The 17439-nt window shown below is 34.7% G+C and overlaps 5 protein-coding genes across 7 annotated transcripts in view; 2 read left to right on the forward strand and 3 right to left on the reverse strand.

Annotated features, from left to right (window-relative positions):
• The first annotated feature begins 623 nt into the window (after nucleotides 1-623).
• On the forward strand, nucleotides 624-8349 carry LOC109532735 (GDP-fucose protein O-fucosyltransferase 2). 2 transcript variants are annotated; one of them, XM_019897752.2, is made up of 8 exons: nucleotides 624-953; nucleotides 1050-1311; nucleotides 1366-1491; nucleotides 1542-1701; nucleotides 4219-4456; nucleotides 5050-5242; nucleotides 7755-7932; nucleotides 7986-8349. In XM_019897752.2, the coding sequence occupies exons 1-8, from the start codon at nucleotides 661-663 to the stop codon at nucleotides 8267-8269; spliced, it is 1734 nt and encodes a 577-aa protein (XP_019753311.2). In that variant the 5' UTR covers nucleotides 624-660; the 3' UTR covers nucleotides 8270-8349. The 2 variants fall into 2 exon arrangements, with proteins under 2 accessions (XP_019753311.2, XP_019753313.2); XM_019897754.2 differs by lacking the exons at nucleotides 624-953; nucleotides 1050-1311; nucleotides 1366-1491; nucleotides 1542-1701 and adding exons at nucleotides 3262-3504; nucleotides 3587-3849.
• On the reverse strand, nucleotides 5244-6608 carry LOC109532737 (probable methyltransferase-like protein 25). Its single transcript, XM_019897756.2, has one exon. It carries the CDS (start codon nucleotides 6606-6608, stop codon nucleotides 5250-5252), a length of 1359 nt encoding a protein of 452 aa, XP_019753315.2. The 3' UTR covers nucleotides 5244-5249.
• Nucleotides 5990-7176, reverse strand: LOC109532740 (protein LTO1 homolog). The gene is made up of 2 exons (XM_019897759.2): nucleotides 7065-7176; nucleotides 5990-7008 (listed from the first exon to the last, which is right to left on the reverse strand). Exons 1-2 carry the CDS (start codon nucleotides 7081-7083, stop codon nucleotides 6614-6616), a joined length of 414 nt encoding a protein of 137 aa, XP_019753318.2. The 5' UTR covers nucleotides 7084-7176; the 3' UTR covers nucleotides 5990-6613.
• LOC109532734 (vacuolar protein sorting-associated protein 35) lies at nucleotides 8234-13137 on the reverse strand. 2 transcript variants are annotated; one of them, XM_019897751.2, is made up of 14 exons: nucleotides 13120-13137; nucleotides 12541-12742; nucleotides 11603-11818; nucleotides 11377-11543; nucleotides 11041-11205; nucleotides 10770-10980; nucleotides 10270-10460; nucleotides 10082-10214; nucleotides 9743-10020; nucleotides 9450-9681; nucleotides 9209-9391; nucleotides 9038-9155; nucleotides 8831-8981; nucleotides 8234-8734 (listed from the first exon to the last, which is right to left on the reverse strand). In XM_019897751.2, the coding sequence occupies exons 2-14, from the start codon at nucleotides 12650-12652 to the stop codon at nucleotides 8582-8584; spliced, it is 2310 nt and encodes a 769-aa protein (XP_019753310.1). In that variant the 5' UTR covers nucleotides 12653-12742; nucleotides 13120-13137; the 3' UTR covers nucleotides 8234-8581. The 2 variants fall into 2 exon arrangements, with proteins under 2 accessions (XP_019753310.1, XP_019753309.1); XM_019897750.2 differs by lacking the exon at nucleotides 13120-13137 and adding an exon at nucleotides 12921-13058.
• A 288-nt stretch (nucleotides 13138-13425) lies between these two features.
• Nucleotides 13426-17439, forward strand: part of LOC109532738 (endoplasmic reticulum junction formation protein lunapark-B) — a gene marked incomplete in the record, with an annotated part of 5643 nt that continues 1629 nt past the window's right edge. The window contains 6 exon segments of the mRNA XM_048667521.1: nucleotides 13426-13743; nucleotides 13805-14034; nucleotides 14883-15130; nucleotides 15479-15590; nucleotides 15807-15976; nucleotides 16035-16228. Of these exon segments, the coding sequence (XP_048523478.1) occupies nucleotides 13717-13743; nucleotides 13805-14034; nucleotides 14883-15130; nucleotides 15479-15590; nucleotides 15807-15976; nucleotides 16035-16228 (981 nt within the window).

Consider the following 17439-nt stretch of genomic DNA (forward strand, 5'->3'; position numbering starts at 1 on the left):
CGGAATTATGAATAGGATTTTTCTGATGAGCGTCATGCGGACTAACTTTCACCAATTAGGTTTCATCATAAATTCTCAACTGCTGAGAAGATAAAAGCGAAAATGTGTGACAAAATGAAAGCTTAATGAAACCTAAATCTCCGTAACAGTTCGAAATATTTAAAAACTTTTCAGAAGCCTTTTGAGAGAGTTAAAATTTTGTGTGTATTACACATCATTCTCATGAAAAACTCAAGATCAGACAATAGCTTTCCCCGTTAAGGCGTTTGTAAGTTTTAAGTCCGAAACGCTTGAAAATCGCGGATGATCGTTGGGCCTTTTAGATAGACCGGCCCATTTACCAATAGGTTTTGAAGAAGTTACAAAATAAACAGATAGAAGCAAAACGCAATTTAAAAAAATTTAATTTTAAATTACAAATAACTATTTTTCGAAAATTATAATATGTTTATATGTAAATCGAATAATCACAACTAAAATTTTCTTAAACAAATCCGTTAAAATTTGGAGCTAAAAATGAAAAATAATTTTTATTTATTACGTATTCAACTAAAGCTACTAAAGCGCAAGCCAACACATCTCTAGCGATTTAAGTTGCGGTAGTTCATTCAGAGCAAATTTTAAATTCGATTTGGAGGTTATGTTTATTTAAACATTGAAATGGAACAGAGTATTAGCAGTTTGAATTTGCCTAGAAATAAAATAATACAACTACAAAGTGTGGGCAAAAAATATTGTATTGACCTGACTGAAACCTTATTGAGTTCTCTGTTAATCGAGCTACCAAAATCACCGAAAACTGTAACAGCACTAGATTTATTAGAATCGGAATTCCTTGGGGGTCATATTTTAAGCTTAAATAGTGAATTGGACAAGGTTTTACATGGTGAAATTACTCCAGGACGAATCACGGAACTGAGTGGATTTCCTGGATCAGGCAGAACTCAAATTTGGTAAGAACGGTTACTTTGAAAATCCATTAAATTAATTGTTTGTCAACGAATTTAATGCATATATTTAAATAGATTTTAACCAGTTTACATGGCAAGTTTTCAGCTATGTGTAACCACTCAGCTTCCAGAAGCCATTGGCGGTCTGGAAGGCCAAGTGATTTATCTAAATACCAACAAAAACTTTTCTTCGACGCGTTTAAAAGAAGTAGCCGGCAAGCTGATTAAACTCTCTGGTCCATTAATGCAACATAAAACTGAAGAAGACATATTAAGCAATGTTTTCGTATTCAATGTGAACGATGTATGTGAATTGTTTGCCACCACAATATTTTTAGGAGAATTTTTGAAAACGAAAAGTGTGAGTTCTGTTGTACAGATTACTTTTTGTCTGAATTTTACTGAACTTTTCTAGGTGAAACTAGTAATTATTGATAGTATTGCCCATCCATTAAGAGCTGCTAATTCTACTGAAAGGATAACTGTAACGTACAAACTTCTTGATGGCTTCCAGAAGTTATCTAGAGCTTTCAATTTTGCAGTGAGTAGACAAATCAATGGGCAAATTTTCCCTACTTAATTCTGTTTCAGGTAGTCATTACAAACGACTTTACAACCAGAGTGAAAAACAACGAAGCTTATTACACACCTTCATTTGGGGATGGATTTTTTGAGCGAATAAACTCTAGGATATGTTTATCAAAGCAAGGAAACGTTCACACTGCCGAACTGGTAAAAAGTGTTGTGAAAAGTGAGTTGAAAGTACATTTTTGTATTGTATAAAAACCGCAATTAAGAAAAACAATTTGGAATTATACGACAATTATGGGAATTTGCAACTTTTTGGTGTGTGTTTTTTAAACACCGTGTGCAGCAAGTGGGACGCTTGTTCAGGGTTGTAAAATTCACATTTTAAAGCCCTGTTTGCGTACTTCAATTTATTTGTTAACACATGTAAACATCTCAATTTTTTAAGAAAATATGCAGATTGAAGTACAGTACTGCAATGTTTCGATTCGTCTCTTGACTTGATAGATGCATAGATGCTCAAAAGGATTAAGACCAACTTGTTTTACAAATACTACCCGGTCGCGTTTTCGTGCATTAACACAAATTCGGATCCAATCAAATGAGCGTCGGAAAATTCCGCATTTCGACGATTTTTGATGCTCTACTTATTCGAACAGCTAGTGCTAAGAGACAAGAGATCACTTTGTTACCTATGTGGTAAATGGTTAAATAGTATAGTGGTAACCATATACTTCAAAATTATATACTGGGTTTTTCTGTATCCTGGTCGCATCTGCCAAAAATGCAGGAATATGGTTCATCACTAGTGTCTAGAATAGGCGCATTCGCCGATTCAATAACATTTATGTTTCCAGACTTTCGTTTTTACATCTTTTCAAATTCTATGACTAACTTAAACTCAAATATTACATCGTTTGTGGTACTCCTGAGGTTTGTCATACAATGTTAATTTTCTTCAGGAATTATTATTTTATAGGTTGGAAGCGTTCAAAATTTCGATAGTTCAAAGTTAAGTATCTTAAAAAACATGCGCTTATAAATAAAAACAATTATTTTTAATGAAAAAAAAATCTTAACTAAATCAAGAAGCAGGATTGATTGTGATTCAAAAACAATGTTATCTGAAGAAGTTGTAGAACGATCTACAGAAAAGTAACATTTTTCGTTCGCTCAAATCTGCGTATACAATGTTACGAAAAAGGCTTTTCACAAAAAAACACAATTCAAACAACTGAGACCCCTTGTAGCGTTTTAAATGTATAATAACTATTTTGCGTTCGCGTTTTAACTGAGACTGATTGCTTATCTCCTTCGGACTTTCTTTAAGCCCAAATCTTACCGTTTTAACAGCTCACTGGAAAATGTATATACTCACCTACAATACTGTGATATTTTTACTTTAATTTCAATATTTTCTACATTAACTATTCGGCAAATATAAAACAATTACATAAAGTCAGTTGAAGTTGATTCACCCCAGTCCCCCAGTCAGTTTTTTCAGTAACCAGGTGAGCCAACCTGTTTATAAACCTTGCATAAGCAAATGACAGAAAATGATAGAATAAATTAACTAAAATAAACTAACGAATATTTAAAAACCTAGAAAACTTGATTAAAATATCGTCAAATTTTTATATTGATGTATAGTATTTATCTCAATCGCAGAAATTGAAAATTAAGAGCAGTTCAAAATAACCTTCTGTCGGAAACTTTCGCCATTCTGTCCACATTAGGCCACAGATTACAGAGTAACCTCTGTGATCTGTGCATTAGACCCCATATTGAAAATGCGGTCAGGTTTTACGAGATAGTAGGAAGATCCTGAAGTAAACAAACACAAAAAAATTAGGTTGGAATAACATAAACAAATGTAAACGAACAAAAACCATTAATTTAAAGGAATATAAGTGTTTGCAATGGATTTGATTAAATTCCTAATAGTACTTGCAATCTCAGTTACTCTAGTCACGGGAGAAGATGTGTGTTACAAAGAAACGTGCCAAAAACCTGCAAATAATTATCGGTAACACGGTAATACTTATCTAATAAAAGGAATAGTAAAATAATTCTTCCAATCAAAAGAGTTAACAACTGATGAATTTCAGATTTCTTTTCTATGATGTGAACCCATCAGAAGGTTTTAATCTTCGCCGAGATGTATACATGCGAATGGCAGTTTTAGCCAACAAACTAAAAAACTCCCAGGATCCTAACTTGAACAGTTTTCTGTTAGTTTTACCTCCCTGGTCTCATTTAATGCACTGGCCTTACAGTGAAGAGCCAGAGCACATTCCCTGGTCAATGTTTTTCGACATTAACAGTCTGAATAAGTTCGCACCCGTAATTGAGCTTCATCAATACTTTGCTTGTAAGTTTGTTATCATTGCTTGCTTATTGATCTTAAAATTTGAATTTTGTTTTAACAATATTATTTTCTTTGCTTACTCACATTCAGGTCACTAGTAAAAACTTTCATTTTTTAATTGGAATATCCTTTGTTTTTAAAGTATCTGGTTCTTAGGAGTTAGGAGAAAATGTATTTTTTTTTAATTTCTATTCTTCTAGTTAGTTCTGTTTTAACGTGTGCTCGCTAACAAAAGTCAATTGATTGTATTAAATAAATTGCTCAAAGATCAATAGAATGTATAAAAAAACGCGAATCTCAACAAAAACATCGCATAAAAATAGCACTAAAACAAATAGTTTTTAAATGGTAAATGGTAAAAACTCCTTACAGTGTTGAAGAAACAAAAGTACACGAAATGTATATTGGATGAAGTCTATGTTCTTCAGCACTTTGAAGATATGTTTGAGAGTGGAAACTTTGAGGAAAAATGGCTTATCGAAAAATGCCAGAAACCTCCAAAAATGAAATTTTTCTACTATGCGAATATCACGGCCAGTAATGTCAAATGTTTATCTTTTCATGGGCCTGCAACTAAACTTGCTGAACTCTTTAAACTAGAAAAATCCAGGTAAGCTATACTCAAATGAACACTTTTTTATTGGAAAATGTAAGATAATAGTGGGTCAAATATTTCTATACATCCTAAGTGTCGATAGTATTACTACTCTTTCAAAAATATTAATTGTTGAAGCCTCAGATCAACTAATGAGTAATAAACCGATTTGATTTGATTATCATTTAATTTTGAGATCTCATTTATAAAAATAGTTTACTCACTCGGTTTTCCTCGATAATAGAAGATTGCATGTTTCGTGACTGAAAAATTGTCTTTATGGTCACTCTATGAGAAGAGGCCTCGCATTATTCTAAGCTTAGATGAATAATTAATCAGTCAACGGCTCACATTATTTTTAGTAAATACTGAAACATATCATTTTTACTTAACAACTATTTTACTGATACAAAATTGAACTTACCCTAAACAATTGTAGTTCCTTGGACTGGGGTTGCGCAGCTTGAACTCACACGTTTTTACTTGCGTTTCAGAACTGCGATAGCTCAAATCTAGTAAAAAGTCGTCGTTCTGTCCGGCAGATTTATGTTAAAATATGATTTTGGACGGTCTTCTCTATAATCTAAACACCGTTTATTTGATTTTAGAACCCTTATGCTGGAGCGCGCCGAAGTAGCTCTTCATGATACTTTCGGGAATGACTTGTACTGGAAAGCAAGGAGAAGTATGCGATTCAATAGGGAATTGAGAAAAGTTGCTAACGATTTTCGAATCATGAAATTGGATTCGAATGATGAAGATGACTTAACCACTTTGCCTCCTGATTGGAGAGATGAAAAGGTAACAATTACGTTTTTATTGAAACAATTCCATAACACCTAGGAGACAATACCGGATCAAAGAATTGCACAATAAAGGAATTATAATGTTCATTTTCCAGTAGAAACAAAACTCGATCGAGTATGATTAAACTTTCCACAACTGGCGCCAACATGGCTCTGATTAAGTAAAACAAATCGATCTCATCACTTCTATGTTCGAACTCAGCAAGAAGTGCATTAATGTAGGTTTCAGACACTTCTAGGGGCATTTCTAGTCTTTTGGAGGCTTTTTGTACATAATCCAGAAACAGCGGAATGGGCTTTCTAAACCTGCCTACTTGTTTTTCCTTTAAACATTCCGCCTGCGAATGCTGATTCTTGATAATTTCAAACAATGCTCTATAAAATATTGACCTGTTGGGTTGGTCTTTGCTATCTAAAATTCTTTCAATGGATTGAGCTGCCACCATCCGTGCCCCTCTTCCAATAGCGCATTCTTTGTTTTTTAAAAAGGCACTGAGTGGAAACCCGATTTTATTACTCGGAGCTTTAGGGAATTCTTCTGTTAAATGGTGATAGCAACAGCCAACGTTGCAAATTGTTCGAATTGAATCGCATTCATTGTAGATTTTCAAGCAAGTCGGTGTTAGATTGCCACATGTGTGCAGCCCGACTAATCCAATTTTGTCCGATTTTTGCAAAAATATGTTTGAAATCAGTTCCGGAAAATCCACCTTTTCATCCACAAATTTTGTGATTTGTTTATAGCAATTTATGCTAGTTTCTCTTGTTTTGATGTTTGTCACGACGCCATTCCAAACTTTTGATAATTTATTGGCTCTATCGACGGCCCCATTTGTGTTTATTTCTGAAGCGTCTACTCCTAGAACGGGAATTTGGTAATGCAAAGCCAGCATTGAACTTAGATAACCTTTTCCATCTCCTATATCGATTAAATGTGAGGTACGCGATAGATCCCTTATAGCAGCCACTGCACCACTCAATATTTCCACTTCATGAGATTTTTTCGACTTCATAAAAATATCGAGTTTCAACGACGAAGCTTCCTGGCCACCCAGCTCGTTTAATTTGTTCCTGAATTGCGCCAAAGACATGCAAACTGTGGTGTTTTTCAGGGTCAGTTCTCTACTCTTCTGAATATACATATTTAATGCCGGTAGATGTTCAGTTTGCTGAGCGTAAATGGCTCTGATAGTATCTTGATAGCCGTGATTTGAAGATTCATCTCGTATTTGGTGGGGAATATGTGTGGCAAAGGCATTTTTAGTGAAATAATCAACCATATGCACGTTTGCTAATGCGAGATGGGGTTCCAGATGCTTCAAAGTTAATTCAATTTGATGCTTTACCGTTGATTTGTTCATAATGCTCAAAATTGAATGCCTTCCTTCTTGAAACTGGTCTTAATCTTCAGTTGAGTTGCAATTTTTTTGTAGAGTCCTCGGAGTTTTTCAATCGCCTCAAATATATCTGTACTCTCACAATTAATGCGCGGAAACTCACAACAGCCGTGGCTGAGAGCTTCTAGGTTTTTGAGAACCTTTTCAGGTGGATTTTCGTTCAAATAGTGTTGCGAAAATGCCTGGTAGAAACCTATTTCTGAGCCTATTTCCGCTCCTCTGTGATAGCCTAAATGGTATCCATCCACACTGTCTTGTGAAGAACCGGCTGCGAATCCTTGCTGGTAGCCCTTTTCTACTACTTTCTCCTCGCTGAATAGAATATCGTCAAATACATCGTTAATATCCACTTCTTGAATTTTGTCTGGAATGAAGAAGCTAAAACGTTTAACCTGTTATTCGAAGAATGGAAGATCTTACCTGAGAGAGTATTAGGCATTATAGAAATAAATATGTTTTATGGGTCCGATCATTTTTATGTTTGTCAGAGGTTATGTTAAATAAGGATCTTCTTGCTTTAACTCGCTTCTGCTTGATTTGTACGAGGATAGCTCATTTGTGTCGGTGTCATACAGAACTTTTGGGTGATTTTTGGTTAAATAAATAAAAATGTTCAGGCCCATAGTGATTTAAAAAATTGTTTGAAAATCAGCCCTTTAAGTTGCTACATTTTAAGTGTGATTTTTCAATATATGTTACATAATATTAGGGCTGAAATTTAATACATAAATGGGCCAAATTATATAATAAAGGGACATCTGCATTTTGGTAAAATAGAAAATATATTTTAACACAGAAAATTGGTGGAAAAATCATAACTATCAAAATTTCGCTTTCTCGATTCGTACGCATTCAAAGCGCAAAAAACACATGTATTGGGTTATTATTTTTGCTCTCGCACGCATCTCTCCTACGCGTTACTAATGAGCTTATTCTCCCAGATAATCTAAAACTTGATAAATGCGACCAATTTTGAAGCATCTTAAACCGATGAACAGTCAAAGAGGAGAATAGAACCATAAGAATCATACAAATTTCCAAAGGCAAAAAAAATTAAAGATCAGACAAAATACGATTTGTAAACTTTTGCTGTAAAAATTGGCTTTTTAGCCAAAGAGGAACGCAAAAGGTGGTCCCTATCTAGCCGTTCATATGAGAAGACGCGACTTTCTTAGAGGTAGAGCAGATAAAGTTCCAGATTTGCTAAATGTGGCAAAACAGATATCCAAGAAACTAAATGAGTTAAAGCTTGCCAAAGTATTTATTGCTACGGATGCACCTCGAATAGGTAAAAGAACTTCTAAAAGCCAGAAACTGCGATTTCAGTCGGCTCTTTTTCAGAGTTTGAAGAGCTGAATAAGGCTCTTAGTCCCAAATATGAAGTATACAAATATCAAGCATCGAAACATGTAGAAAGCAAATATTCAGCTGGCGGAATTGCGATCATTGATCAAATCATTTGCTCCTATGCCAGGTATTTTATTGGAACGAGCGATAGTACGTTTTCGTTTAGGATACAGGAGGAGAGAGAAATCTTGGGATTTCCTACTAAATCTACGTTCAATGTTTTATGTAAAAACAATACTAACTGTGAGAAACCATCAGTGTGGAAAATTGTATATTAACTGACTTGACTACAACAAAGATAAAATAAAATAATGGTTATAATATGCAAAATATACAAATAAAATTGCCTAAATATAAATATTGCGTTTGAATCCGTTTAGGACAGGCAATTTATTAAAATTTTTAGATACTATTTAAGCTATAAATTTGAATATATTACTACTTCCCTTGCTATAATTGCGTTTCCTTAATTTCTGTAGAATTTCTGCTTCATGTATATATATACAATGGGTCAGGTATGAATTCGATTTCAATAAATGTTGTATTTTAAATTTATTAAATGCTACTTAAAAACCTGCCTTTCCAGCTATTTAAATTTCTATACCTTTATATATCTGATCATCATCTGACGATTCTGAACGTACCTTAATGTGTTCTAAGCTATTATTAAAATGCTTTGTGATTTGCTCGGTTTCATCCGAACTTTCTAAGTTGGGCAGCTCTTCCTTAATTTTTTTGATCACCTGAGGGAGCAACACAATAGAAAATTGTTCATTGTCATAATTGTTATAGTTATCTACAGCGTGATAATATGTGCTTTAAAACCAATTACTTCTTACCTGGTTTAAAACCTCTATGTTCACTTGATCGTTGCCCTTTTCCAAAAAGTAGATATAATGATTGAGCAGTTCAACGAACAATTGCACTTGAACGCTCACGTCCATACACTGCTTGGCAATTCTCAATCCTTTCTTCAGGTATTCTACCACCCTAAGAACATTCAAATTTTGAATTTTCTGACCAATCTCAATCTGCATTTGATTTACCTTTTACCATCATGGACTTCCTCTTTGTTGCTGGCTAAACTTTTGCCGCTCCAAAACAAATGGCTGCAAGTCGCAACCCCTCTACACTGATCAGGTTTCTTTAAAAGCTTACTGGCAGCTGAAAATAAGTTTGTTAAAAGTGTTTAATCCAGATAGTCTTGCTTAATTTACCAAGAGCGCACTGGGTTCGAAGAGGATCTGAATTTTCTTCGGAAAAGCAACTAATTTGTTCTACTGTACCGACGATCAGAGTAATGGCTGCTAATTGTGCTTTCGAGTCAGAAATTTCATCTTCGTACAGAGAAAAGGCCTGCGACATAAACTCGTAGGCTACAGTTTCATGATTTTCAAAGCCTGGAATTTTACATGGAAATAATATTTTCCATAGGCAGCTTTTAGTTCAAGCTTTTACCTATTTGATCGATGGCTAAAGCGCCTTGTAAGAAGAGCCTCAGTGGCAATTCAGCCAATTCGGCCTTAACTAGAGCAGTGATAGTTTGATGACAAAATTGGAATAACTTGGTACATTTCTTGTCCCAATTGTTTTCCTTTAGGGCTTTATATTGAAATGCCAACTGGCACGCCTGGAAAACTAACGGTGGAAGTGTGTATTTGATGCGCAACGGACCTCCGGTTCCTAGAATCTAAAATCAACAAAATATCAAAGTAGATTAACTAAGGATCAAAACTGCCTATTGGTTATACCTTTCTTGCCACCGTCAAAATATGATACTGCTCATCAGCGACACCTGATTTCATTTGATGAATGAATCGGGCTAACAAACATTGCTCTTCGGCTAGTTCCTCTAAATCGACATTTCCAACTGGATTTTCGCCTTTTTCGGAAACCAAAGTGGAGAGCAGAGTTAGAGCCTGTTCAGTCTCCTCGTGAGATGGAATGATCGTTTCATTTTCAAGTGCGTTGTTCAGTATGTAAATGCTCAAAGACTTGCGGCCAATATAATCCAAATGTTGCATAAGACCTAATAAAATAGAAGACCGGATATTTAATACCCTGCCACCAGCAAACGAGACAGAACGCACCTGCATAATGTTTTAGCTTGAGAACCATTAGAAGATCATTGTAAGTGTCCAAAGGAATTTTTAATAACTTTTGTAGTTCCTTTGCGACTGACGTGTGGTGCTCAAGACGGTCTAAACCGAGCCGTTGAAACATCTAAAAATTGTTTGTAAAAGTGAGGATGTAAACATTAACTTTCGAGGAAAGTTACCTCGACACTGGACAGCATAACTTCATCAATGTAGTCGATCCTATCTGGGTAGCATTTTAAGGCCAAATTGATGAGTGCTACCTGTAGCGAAACCATATCTTCTGGAGGCAAATATTGCCTATTGCTAATAATAGATGAAATCTGAACAGAGAACACCTCGAACAGTTGTACTTCTTTCAAAATGTTGACACCTAAATCCGAAAATACTAAACAAACCGCAAATTTGCTCATATAAAGGATGATTTGAATGAAAACGTTTTTTTTCGACTTTGCAGGCGAATTTATTTGAAATATTATTAATGTGCTTTTACTTGTGTAAACAGTGTCTTAAAGTCAAAAAAACTTTTTTATGAATTAAATTATCTCTTAACAAAATAACTTTTACTTTTACCAAAAAAATAATTTATTTTAAATTTGACCAGACCTTGTTAGAGTATTTTTTTGACCAAACATTGCTCAACCACTAACAATGTTAGTTATGTCGGAGACAATTCTAATACCTTCACTTCCATGACTGTCGGTCCTCTGACTGAAAGCAGCCAGTCTTTCCATAAGACTAATAACGATATTTTTCACATTAACGCCCTGCTCCAGTTCGGCACAAGACTTTAAAAAGGGTGTCAGCGTTTGAATGTGAAACTCATCGGGAAAAACTTGAATGATGCATTCCATCAGATATTCTTGAGCTATCGCATCCCGACAGCTAACGACCTAAATAATGTAGAAAATATGCATGATAATTGAGTTGAACGAGTACCTTTAGCATCATACCTGTTCCAAGATTCCTGGCAACACCAATTTTTGGTATTTATCTAGTGTAACCGACTCCAATTGACTTAGTCTTACCAGGTTGGTTCCAACTAAAATTCTCAACTCTTCTCGTTCCTTTTCTCTGTGTCGTCGCTCCCTAGAATGTCCTTGATGTTGCATTCTCACCTGAAACAGAACAATACTTCGTAAAATCAATTAGTCCTTATGAATTAACAAATCCTAGTAAGTGTAAAATTTTTGTTTCAACAGATTGAGGATAGATCCACAAGAAATTACACACTTTAATAATAGATTTCTTTTAGTTTTTTTTATTAGTTCTTAATTACTTTCACTTACCCATAACTTATTCATTTCTGCAAAATTCATCAGGACAAAATCTATGGAATCTTTAACCGTTCCTTCGGGCGAGTCTACATCAATTTCAGACGCATCGGGAAGAACGTTTCTGGTACATTGGAGAAGGTAGTTTCTCAAAAACAAACCTCTTAATGGATGTTGAACTCCTTTATAGAAAAAAGTACATGGCAAGATGAGTCAATTAGTACAGTTTTGCGTCAATTACCCCTGCACATTTCCACCAAGTCCTTCAGCAGATCTCGTCTCAAGCACGGATTGGTCTTGATGTAAACCAATCCAACTGTTATCAGCAAGTAGAGTCGTGGTACAATGTTGTTTGCATATTGTACAAATTGGTATAAATCAGGAATTTTTGTTCCCTTTTCGAACTCATCCACTAGGTATAGCTCGAGGTGACGCAGTTCGTCCGTTATTGCCATATCTACCAGGATATTTAAAGAAGGATTTAAGAGTTATTGTATTTACATATTAATAATTTTCTATATCAAGGTTTAGCTTTCTATTTTTCTTGGGATATAAACCAGCAACTGAAACATTTAGTGTTAAATTATGGACATTCAAAATAAATTCTCAACCAAATTTCTTTACTCAAAAACATTCTCATTCTACGTTTTGTTAAAAGAGTTTCAATTTCCACAAAAGCAAAGTACCTAATTGGTGTTTAAATACAAAGGAAGGAAACCATGAAACTGATGTTAAGCCAGAAAGGTTTGTATATTTGTAAACATTTTATTAAAATCGACTGTATTTGGAAAATGTTTAGCAGAAACACAGCATTTGTTGATCCAAAAAGTTGATATGTAATTTAATTGATAAAATTAGACAGGAACAAATTCAAATTATTTTGAACATTTGAAGGTAAAGCTTTTAAAAGTTGAAATGCGCAGCCAATAAGAGGCTGACTTTTGCCAGATTTCAACAGCATTTTTAGAAATGTTCGCTGTTTCCTTATGATAGTTACCATACGTTAGATTAGTGCGTTTACAAATACAGATTACGCGTAGACAATAACTGATGGTTTTGAGTTTAATTTGTGCCTAAATTATTGTCGTTAATTAATTAATTGTAAAGGCAGACTTTGGGCAAGATGAAAGATTAAAAATCAATCACTCGAAGAGAATTTGGTGCACTCAAATGGCTTACACAGTTCATAGTAACTCTTTGGTGATAAAATCGACGTTCGCAGTTCTGCAAGCATTGCATGGGCATTTTTAAGGGCATCCTTTAGCTTGTTTTTATCGAGCGCTCGTTTCATGTGAAATGCTTGAGCTTTCACCACCCCCAAAGCGTCATGTAGGTACTTTTCCTGCTCCTCGACAGGCGATATTTGAGGAGGCGTTGTCGGCTGCAAAATACCAAAAACATTTACGAAAAACTGAACCGATCATTTCCTTGGACGAACAAAGTGCATGCTGCTAATGTTTTTGTCAACAATGGCGTTAAGTTGGTTTTGCAAATGTCGGGAATGATAAACAATTTGATGTTAAACGCCAAATTATGCCGAAGTTGGGGGGTTTTCATACCATTTTACTCTTCAAACTACTTCCTTGGCTGTATACCAATAATTAATTATTTGTTTGAACGTCACACATTAACAGAATCTGACAATCTTTAACGAGAATGTCACGTGTCATTTGATAAAAAATTAGATAAAGATGAAATGATGAAAATTGCGTTTTTTGTTTTTTGACAGACAATCGCTTACAGAGCAACGTAACGTACTTGTCTTTATCTATGCAGAGCAACCAAGCAACCTTACAGCACAACGTAATTTGGGGATTTTTGATGAATAATTTCAAAGATAAGTTAGGTTTCAGCTATTGTATGACCAAAGGTTGATATTGAGCAAGAATTTTAAGCTAAATGCTACAATGCTCTAAATGACCCAAATGGTGTAGAAATGATTGATTGTGTGATTGATGTTAAAGAGGGTAGTTATAATTCCTTTAATTTCTAAAATTATTAGCCATCACAGTTTTTTAGTTGCTTATTACAATTTTCCCAACCAGAATCGAATATGCTAGCTTTTGAATAGTTCAAATGCAGTAATTTTTCCATGACAGATTGCCTCATGTGTTTAACTGGTCGTCTAACCAAGTATCGATAAGAACTCCCCGGTCTATCGCCAAGTGTTTTTATCAAATTTTGACGTTTATTCTTGGTGAAATCACAAAAAGTGCAGAGCTTTGCAAAAAGTATGGTCTAGTCAAGAATTCGATATCAGTATGTACCCTCAATCACTAAAATATTTACTAGTTATACTATTTAACCGTTCTCGATTGTGCAGTGAATAATTTTTGCACCCTCTACCTGTAAAAAATGGGTGTTATTATTGCAAAGTTTCGGGTAAGTAGCAAATCAGTTAATTTTTGTATATTGACTAGAAGTGGGCTTATTTCCGTTATAGAAAAGCCGGAGCACTGCAGAAGTCCTTACCAAATTGGAAACGGAAATCGGTTCGATTGAAGAGTTCCAAACGAAGACTAGGCAGGCACAGAGGAAAATTGTCTTCCGATTTATCATTTTAGCCATCGGCATCTATGCATCTCTAGGGCTTTCGATTTATTTTCAATTTTTCAAAATCTCGGAAAATCAAAAGCTGCTCTGGGTCATACCTTTTGTAACATCCCCAGTTGTGTAAGTACCTACTTTAACTAATTTTCTGGGGGGCAAAGCCAAGCCACGCTTTCCGCATCTGCCCAGCCAAATGTTGGCGTCTATATGCAAATCATTTTTCAGTCAACATAAGTACAGCTTTTTTTTGCTTATAAATATCAACATTTATCAGCGAATTACATGGCAGAAATGTTTAGAAGCGACACGGTCAAAGTACAAAATCAAAAATCTCACTTTTTACTTTCAAATTTTGGAGCCGATTCATTGTATTCGCACAATGACATGGAACAATAACTCATAAAATTAATACAAATAGTATCGCACTGGCCTTAGGAAATGCTGGTTTTATGCAATTTTCCTTTTTTTTCGCTCAATCGCTTGGACTAAGTGCACTGAAAATACAGCAAAGTTTTCTATCTACACAAGCATTTATTGTACAATTAATGTAAATAGATACATTATTACTATTCAGGGACAATTGCCAATTGCAATTGAAATTGTTAATGAGGCAGATCACCTAAAAATACATTGATGACGTCCTTCTGGTCTAGTTTTTTTGCAAATATCTCAGTTTTTGGTAAGAATTAATTTTTTACTCTTTTTCCTGTACTCCTTAACAACGTAAATATACTGATTAAAATGTTCTTTAATTAATATACACAGAAGAATTCGTCCAAACTGCCAGAGTTTCATATATACATATACATAGTGCTTTTAGACCATTTAAGATCCGCCTGTGTGTATGTGGATCCGAACGCCGGACGCGTTATGGACATTTCACGATTGCCAAGAAAAAATATTTTTTTAAATAATTCGCTTGTTACCCTTTTCTTCACAATTAGTAAAAGTTATTTTTTTAATGCGTTTAGTATAGTCGTGATCAAAAAGTTCCTAAGTTGGTACTACAATCGCAAAATAAGGAGAAATGAACGAAAATTAGTCTCTCTAAAGGAGCGGAAGAAGAAGATACTGGAAAATGTTATGGAAACGGAGACGTACAAAGTGGCTAAAGATATTTTAGATAAGTTTGGAAATGAGCCGAAACTACCACTTCCGGCGCTACGCTTTAAAGACGCTACTCCGATCGCTGCATCAAGCCATAAAGGCCCTCAATTTGGTAATCATTCTTAACATACGCTTATTAAATAAACGTTAATTAGTTAAAATTCGCCATTATCCGTCACTTAATTTATACGCGTTGCAGTGAAGCAAGCAAGCACTTGAGAAGACTTTCTCATTTTTACACAGGAAATTTGCTAATATGGCCCAATTAGTATATTATTTAATCAACTTCAGTCTACAATAATTAGACTGTATTTAGTTCTAAATTGCAAATTTTATGCTGAATATTTGCAATGATTAATTTGCCAATTTTAAATGTTGATTAAAATTTGTAAGTTTCAAAAAACAATTTTTTTAACTAAATGATTAATATAAAGCTTATCAGTATCAAAAATGATTTTAGGAGTGCGGCAAAGAAACATTGCTGCTTTAAATACGAGTGCTTTATTCAGTGGCTCTGCAGACACTTCTTTAGCTGTACGACAATTAGCGATATCAACCCCAGTAACTGGAAGGTAAGATTTTTATTAGAGAAGTATTAACTGATTTTTGCATATTAATGTCCATGTTTGTTATTATTAGAGCCACCAATTAACTAGATATGGGTTCAATATCAAGCTCAAAGAATATGAATACGCTTATATATGTCTGTATTATTATACTTTCAGCTAGTTATCTCTATGTCAGCCACAAAGCCAACAGCTAGTTACATAAAATATGCATTGTTTTAGAGTGGTGATGCCCAGAAACGCTTTAGCATTGAGTCCAGCTGGGCCCGCATTACCCAGAGGAATCCTCCCGCCAGAACGATCGGTTTTGGATAAAATCGTGGAATATTTGGTGGGAGATGGACCGTCGAACCGATATGCCTTAATTTGTAGTAAATGCAACAACCATAATGGTAAAAAAATTGTTCATAATAAATGAGCTAATTTCACATAACTTTTTCACGATGGTAGGCATGGCGCTGAAAGAGGAATTCGAATACCTGGCGTTTCGCTGTTGCTACTGCAACCATATGAATCCAGCGCGCAAAATGCGTCCGGCAGGTCCAAACGTTAATTTTCCTTTAATGATCAAATCACATGATGCTGATAAACAGGATGAATCTTCCAATTCCGGCGGGAATTCAGAGAGTGATTCAGACTCAGAGGTAATTTAATCTCTGTTTTTTTTTTATTTGAATCGTTCCCAGTACCATATTTGCAAGTTTTTGCACAACGAGGAGTTCATATCTTTAGTTGATTGCACTACTAAGTGATAAAACGCAGGCAATAAATTAAAAAAATTAGCAATAACAACTCAGTCGGGTAATTTGCTATTGGAAAAACTGTATTTAAAACAGACGGAAAAAGGGATTTTGAGAATGAATAGATTTAAAAATGAGAGGTGGAGTCTGGACGACAAACAAATTTTTCATTTGGAAATATGCGTCAGTAAACCAAACACTCACGAAAAACCACATCCCTATCTAAATTTCATCTCCAGGTAGATTTAGAATATAAGTATAAAGAAAAAAACGCTTTTGATAATACAGAGTGTTTTATAAGGAACATTTTGTTTGATTGATTGACGAGCTATTAATATTAAGGAAATGATTAAAAGTAGCCTTTTTTAATGAATCATCTTGTATAATTAAGTATGGACAGCAGATATTGCAAATAGAACAAAAGGAAGACCTTTTGCGGGTTTCCATTTAAAAACCAAAAGGATTTCGTAGTCTCTTGTTTATGAAACATTCTGTATAATGTAGTTTTATGGGACAAGATGCATCTTTAGAAATATATTCAGTCTTTGAGTGTTTTTTTCTTAATACATCAGGTGAGTCATAAATGGAGATGCGGTTTTCGTATGAAGAAATATTTTATTTTATATAATATTTCATAACACATGTTTTTACTTCTTCTCTTTGTTTTATTCGATCTGCCTGCAAAATAATTTCCCTTGCCATAACTAGCGTTTAATTTACCATTTGGACGTTAAAAAATATAACCAACAACATACAAACAACTCACCTAAATGACGGAAAGTCGGCATGTCTACTCATGGACATCAACAAGGCTTTTGATAGTGTCTGGCATAGGGGCTTACTATATAAACTATACAAACTTCACACACCACCATATCTACTACACACCATAAAGAACCTACTAGAAAACAGACAACTACAAGTTCGAATTGACAATACACTCTCTTTTTCTTTTTCCCCTGAACAAGGGCTCCCTCAAGGATCCCCGCTCTCACCCTTTCTCTACAGTATATACTGCCATGACATATACAATTACAACTTACCAGACAAAAATCAAATCGACAGAACGGCATACATATTACAATACGCTGACGACACGGCACTTGTTGTACACG

The sequence above is a fragment of the Dendroctonus ponderosae genome, unplaced genomic scaffold, assembly GCF_020466585.1.
Source record: "Dendroctonus ponderosae isolate FM_Combo_2020 unplaced genomic scaffold, Dpon_F_20191213v2 Dpon_F_20191213_6, whole genome shotgun sequence".
In the NCBI taxonomy this organism is placed as follows: Eukaryota; Metazoa; Arthropoda; class Insecta; order Coleoptera; family Curculionidae; genus Dendroctonus; species Dendroctonus ponderosae.

Excerpts from the sequence above, each read along its gene's own strand:
- LOC109532734 (XM_019897750.2), bottom strand. Across the intron at positions 11,206-11,376 it reads CAGAAATGAATAAGTTATGG|GTGAGAATGCAACATCAAGG; the intron begins GTAAGTGAAAGT and ends GTTCTGTTTCAG. Across the intron at positions 8,735-8,830 it reads ACATAGAGGTTTTAAACCAG|GTGATCAAAAAAATTAAGGA; the intron begins GTAAGAAGTAAT and ends TTGCTCCCTCAG.
- LOC109532735 (XM_019897752.2), top strand. The coding sequence starts at position 661 with ATGGAACAGAGTATTAGCAGTTTGAATTTGCCTAGAAATAAAATAATA. Across the intron at positions 1,312-1,365 it reads AATTTTTGAAAACGAAAAGT|GTGAAACTAGTAATTATTGA; the intron begins GTGAGTTCTGTT and ends GAACTTTTCTAG. Across the intron at positions 1,492-1,541 it reads CTAGAGCTTTCAATTTTGCA|GTAGTCATTACAAACGACTT; the intron begins GTGAGTAGACAA and ends ATTCTGTTTCAG.
- LOC109532737 (XM_019897756.2), bottom strand. The coding sequence starts at position 6,608 with ATGAACAAATCAACGGTAAAGCATCAAATTGAATTAACTTTGAAGCAT.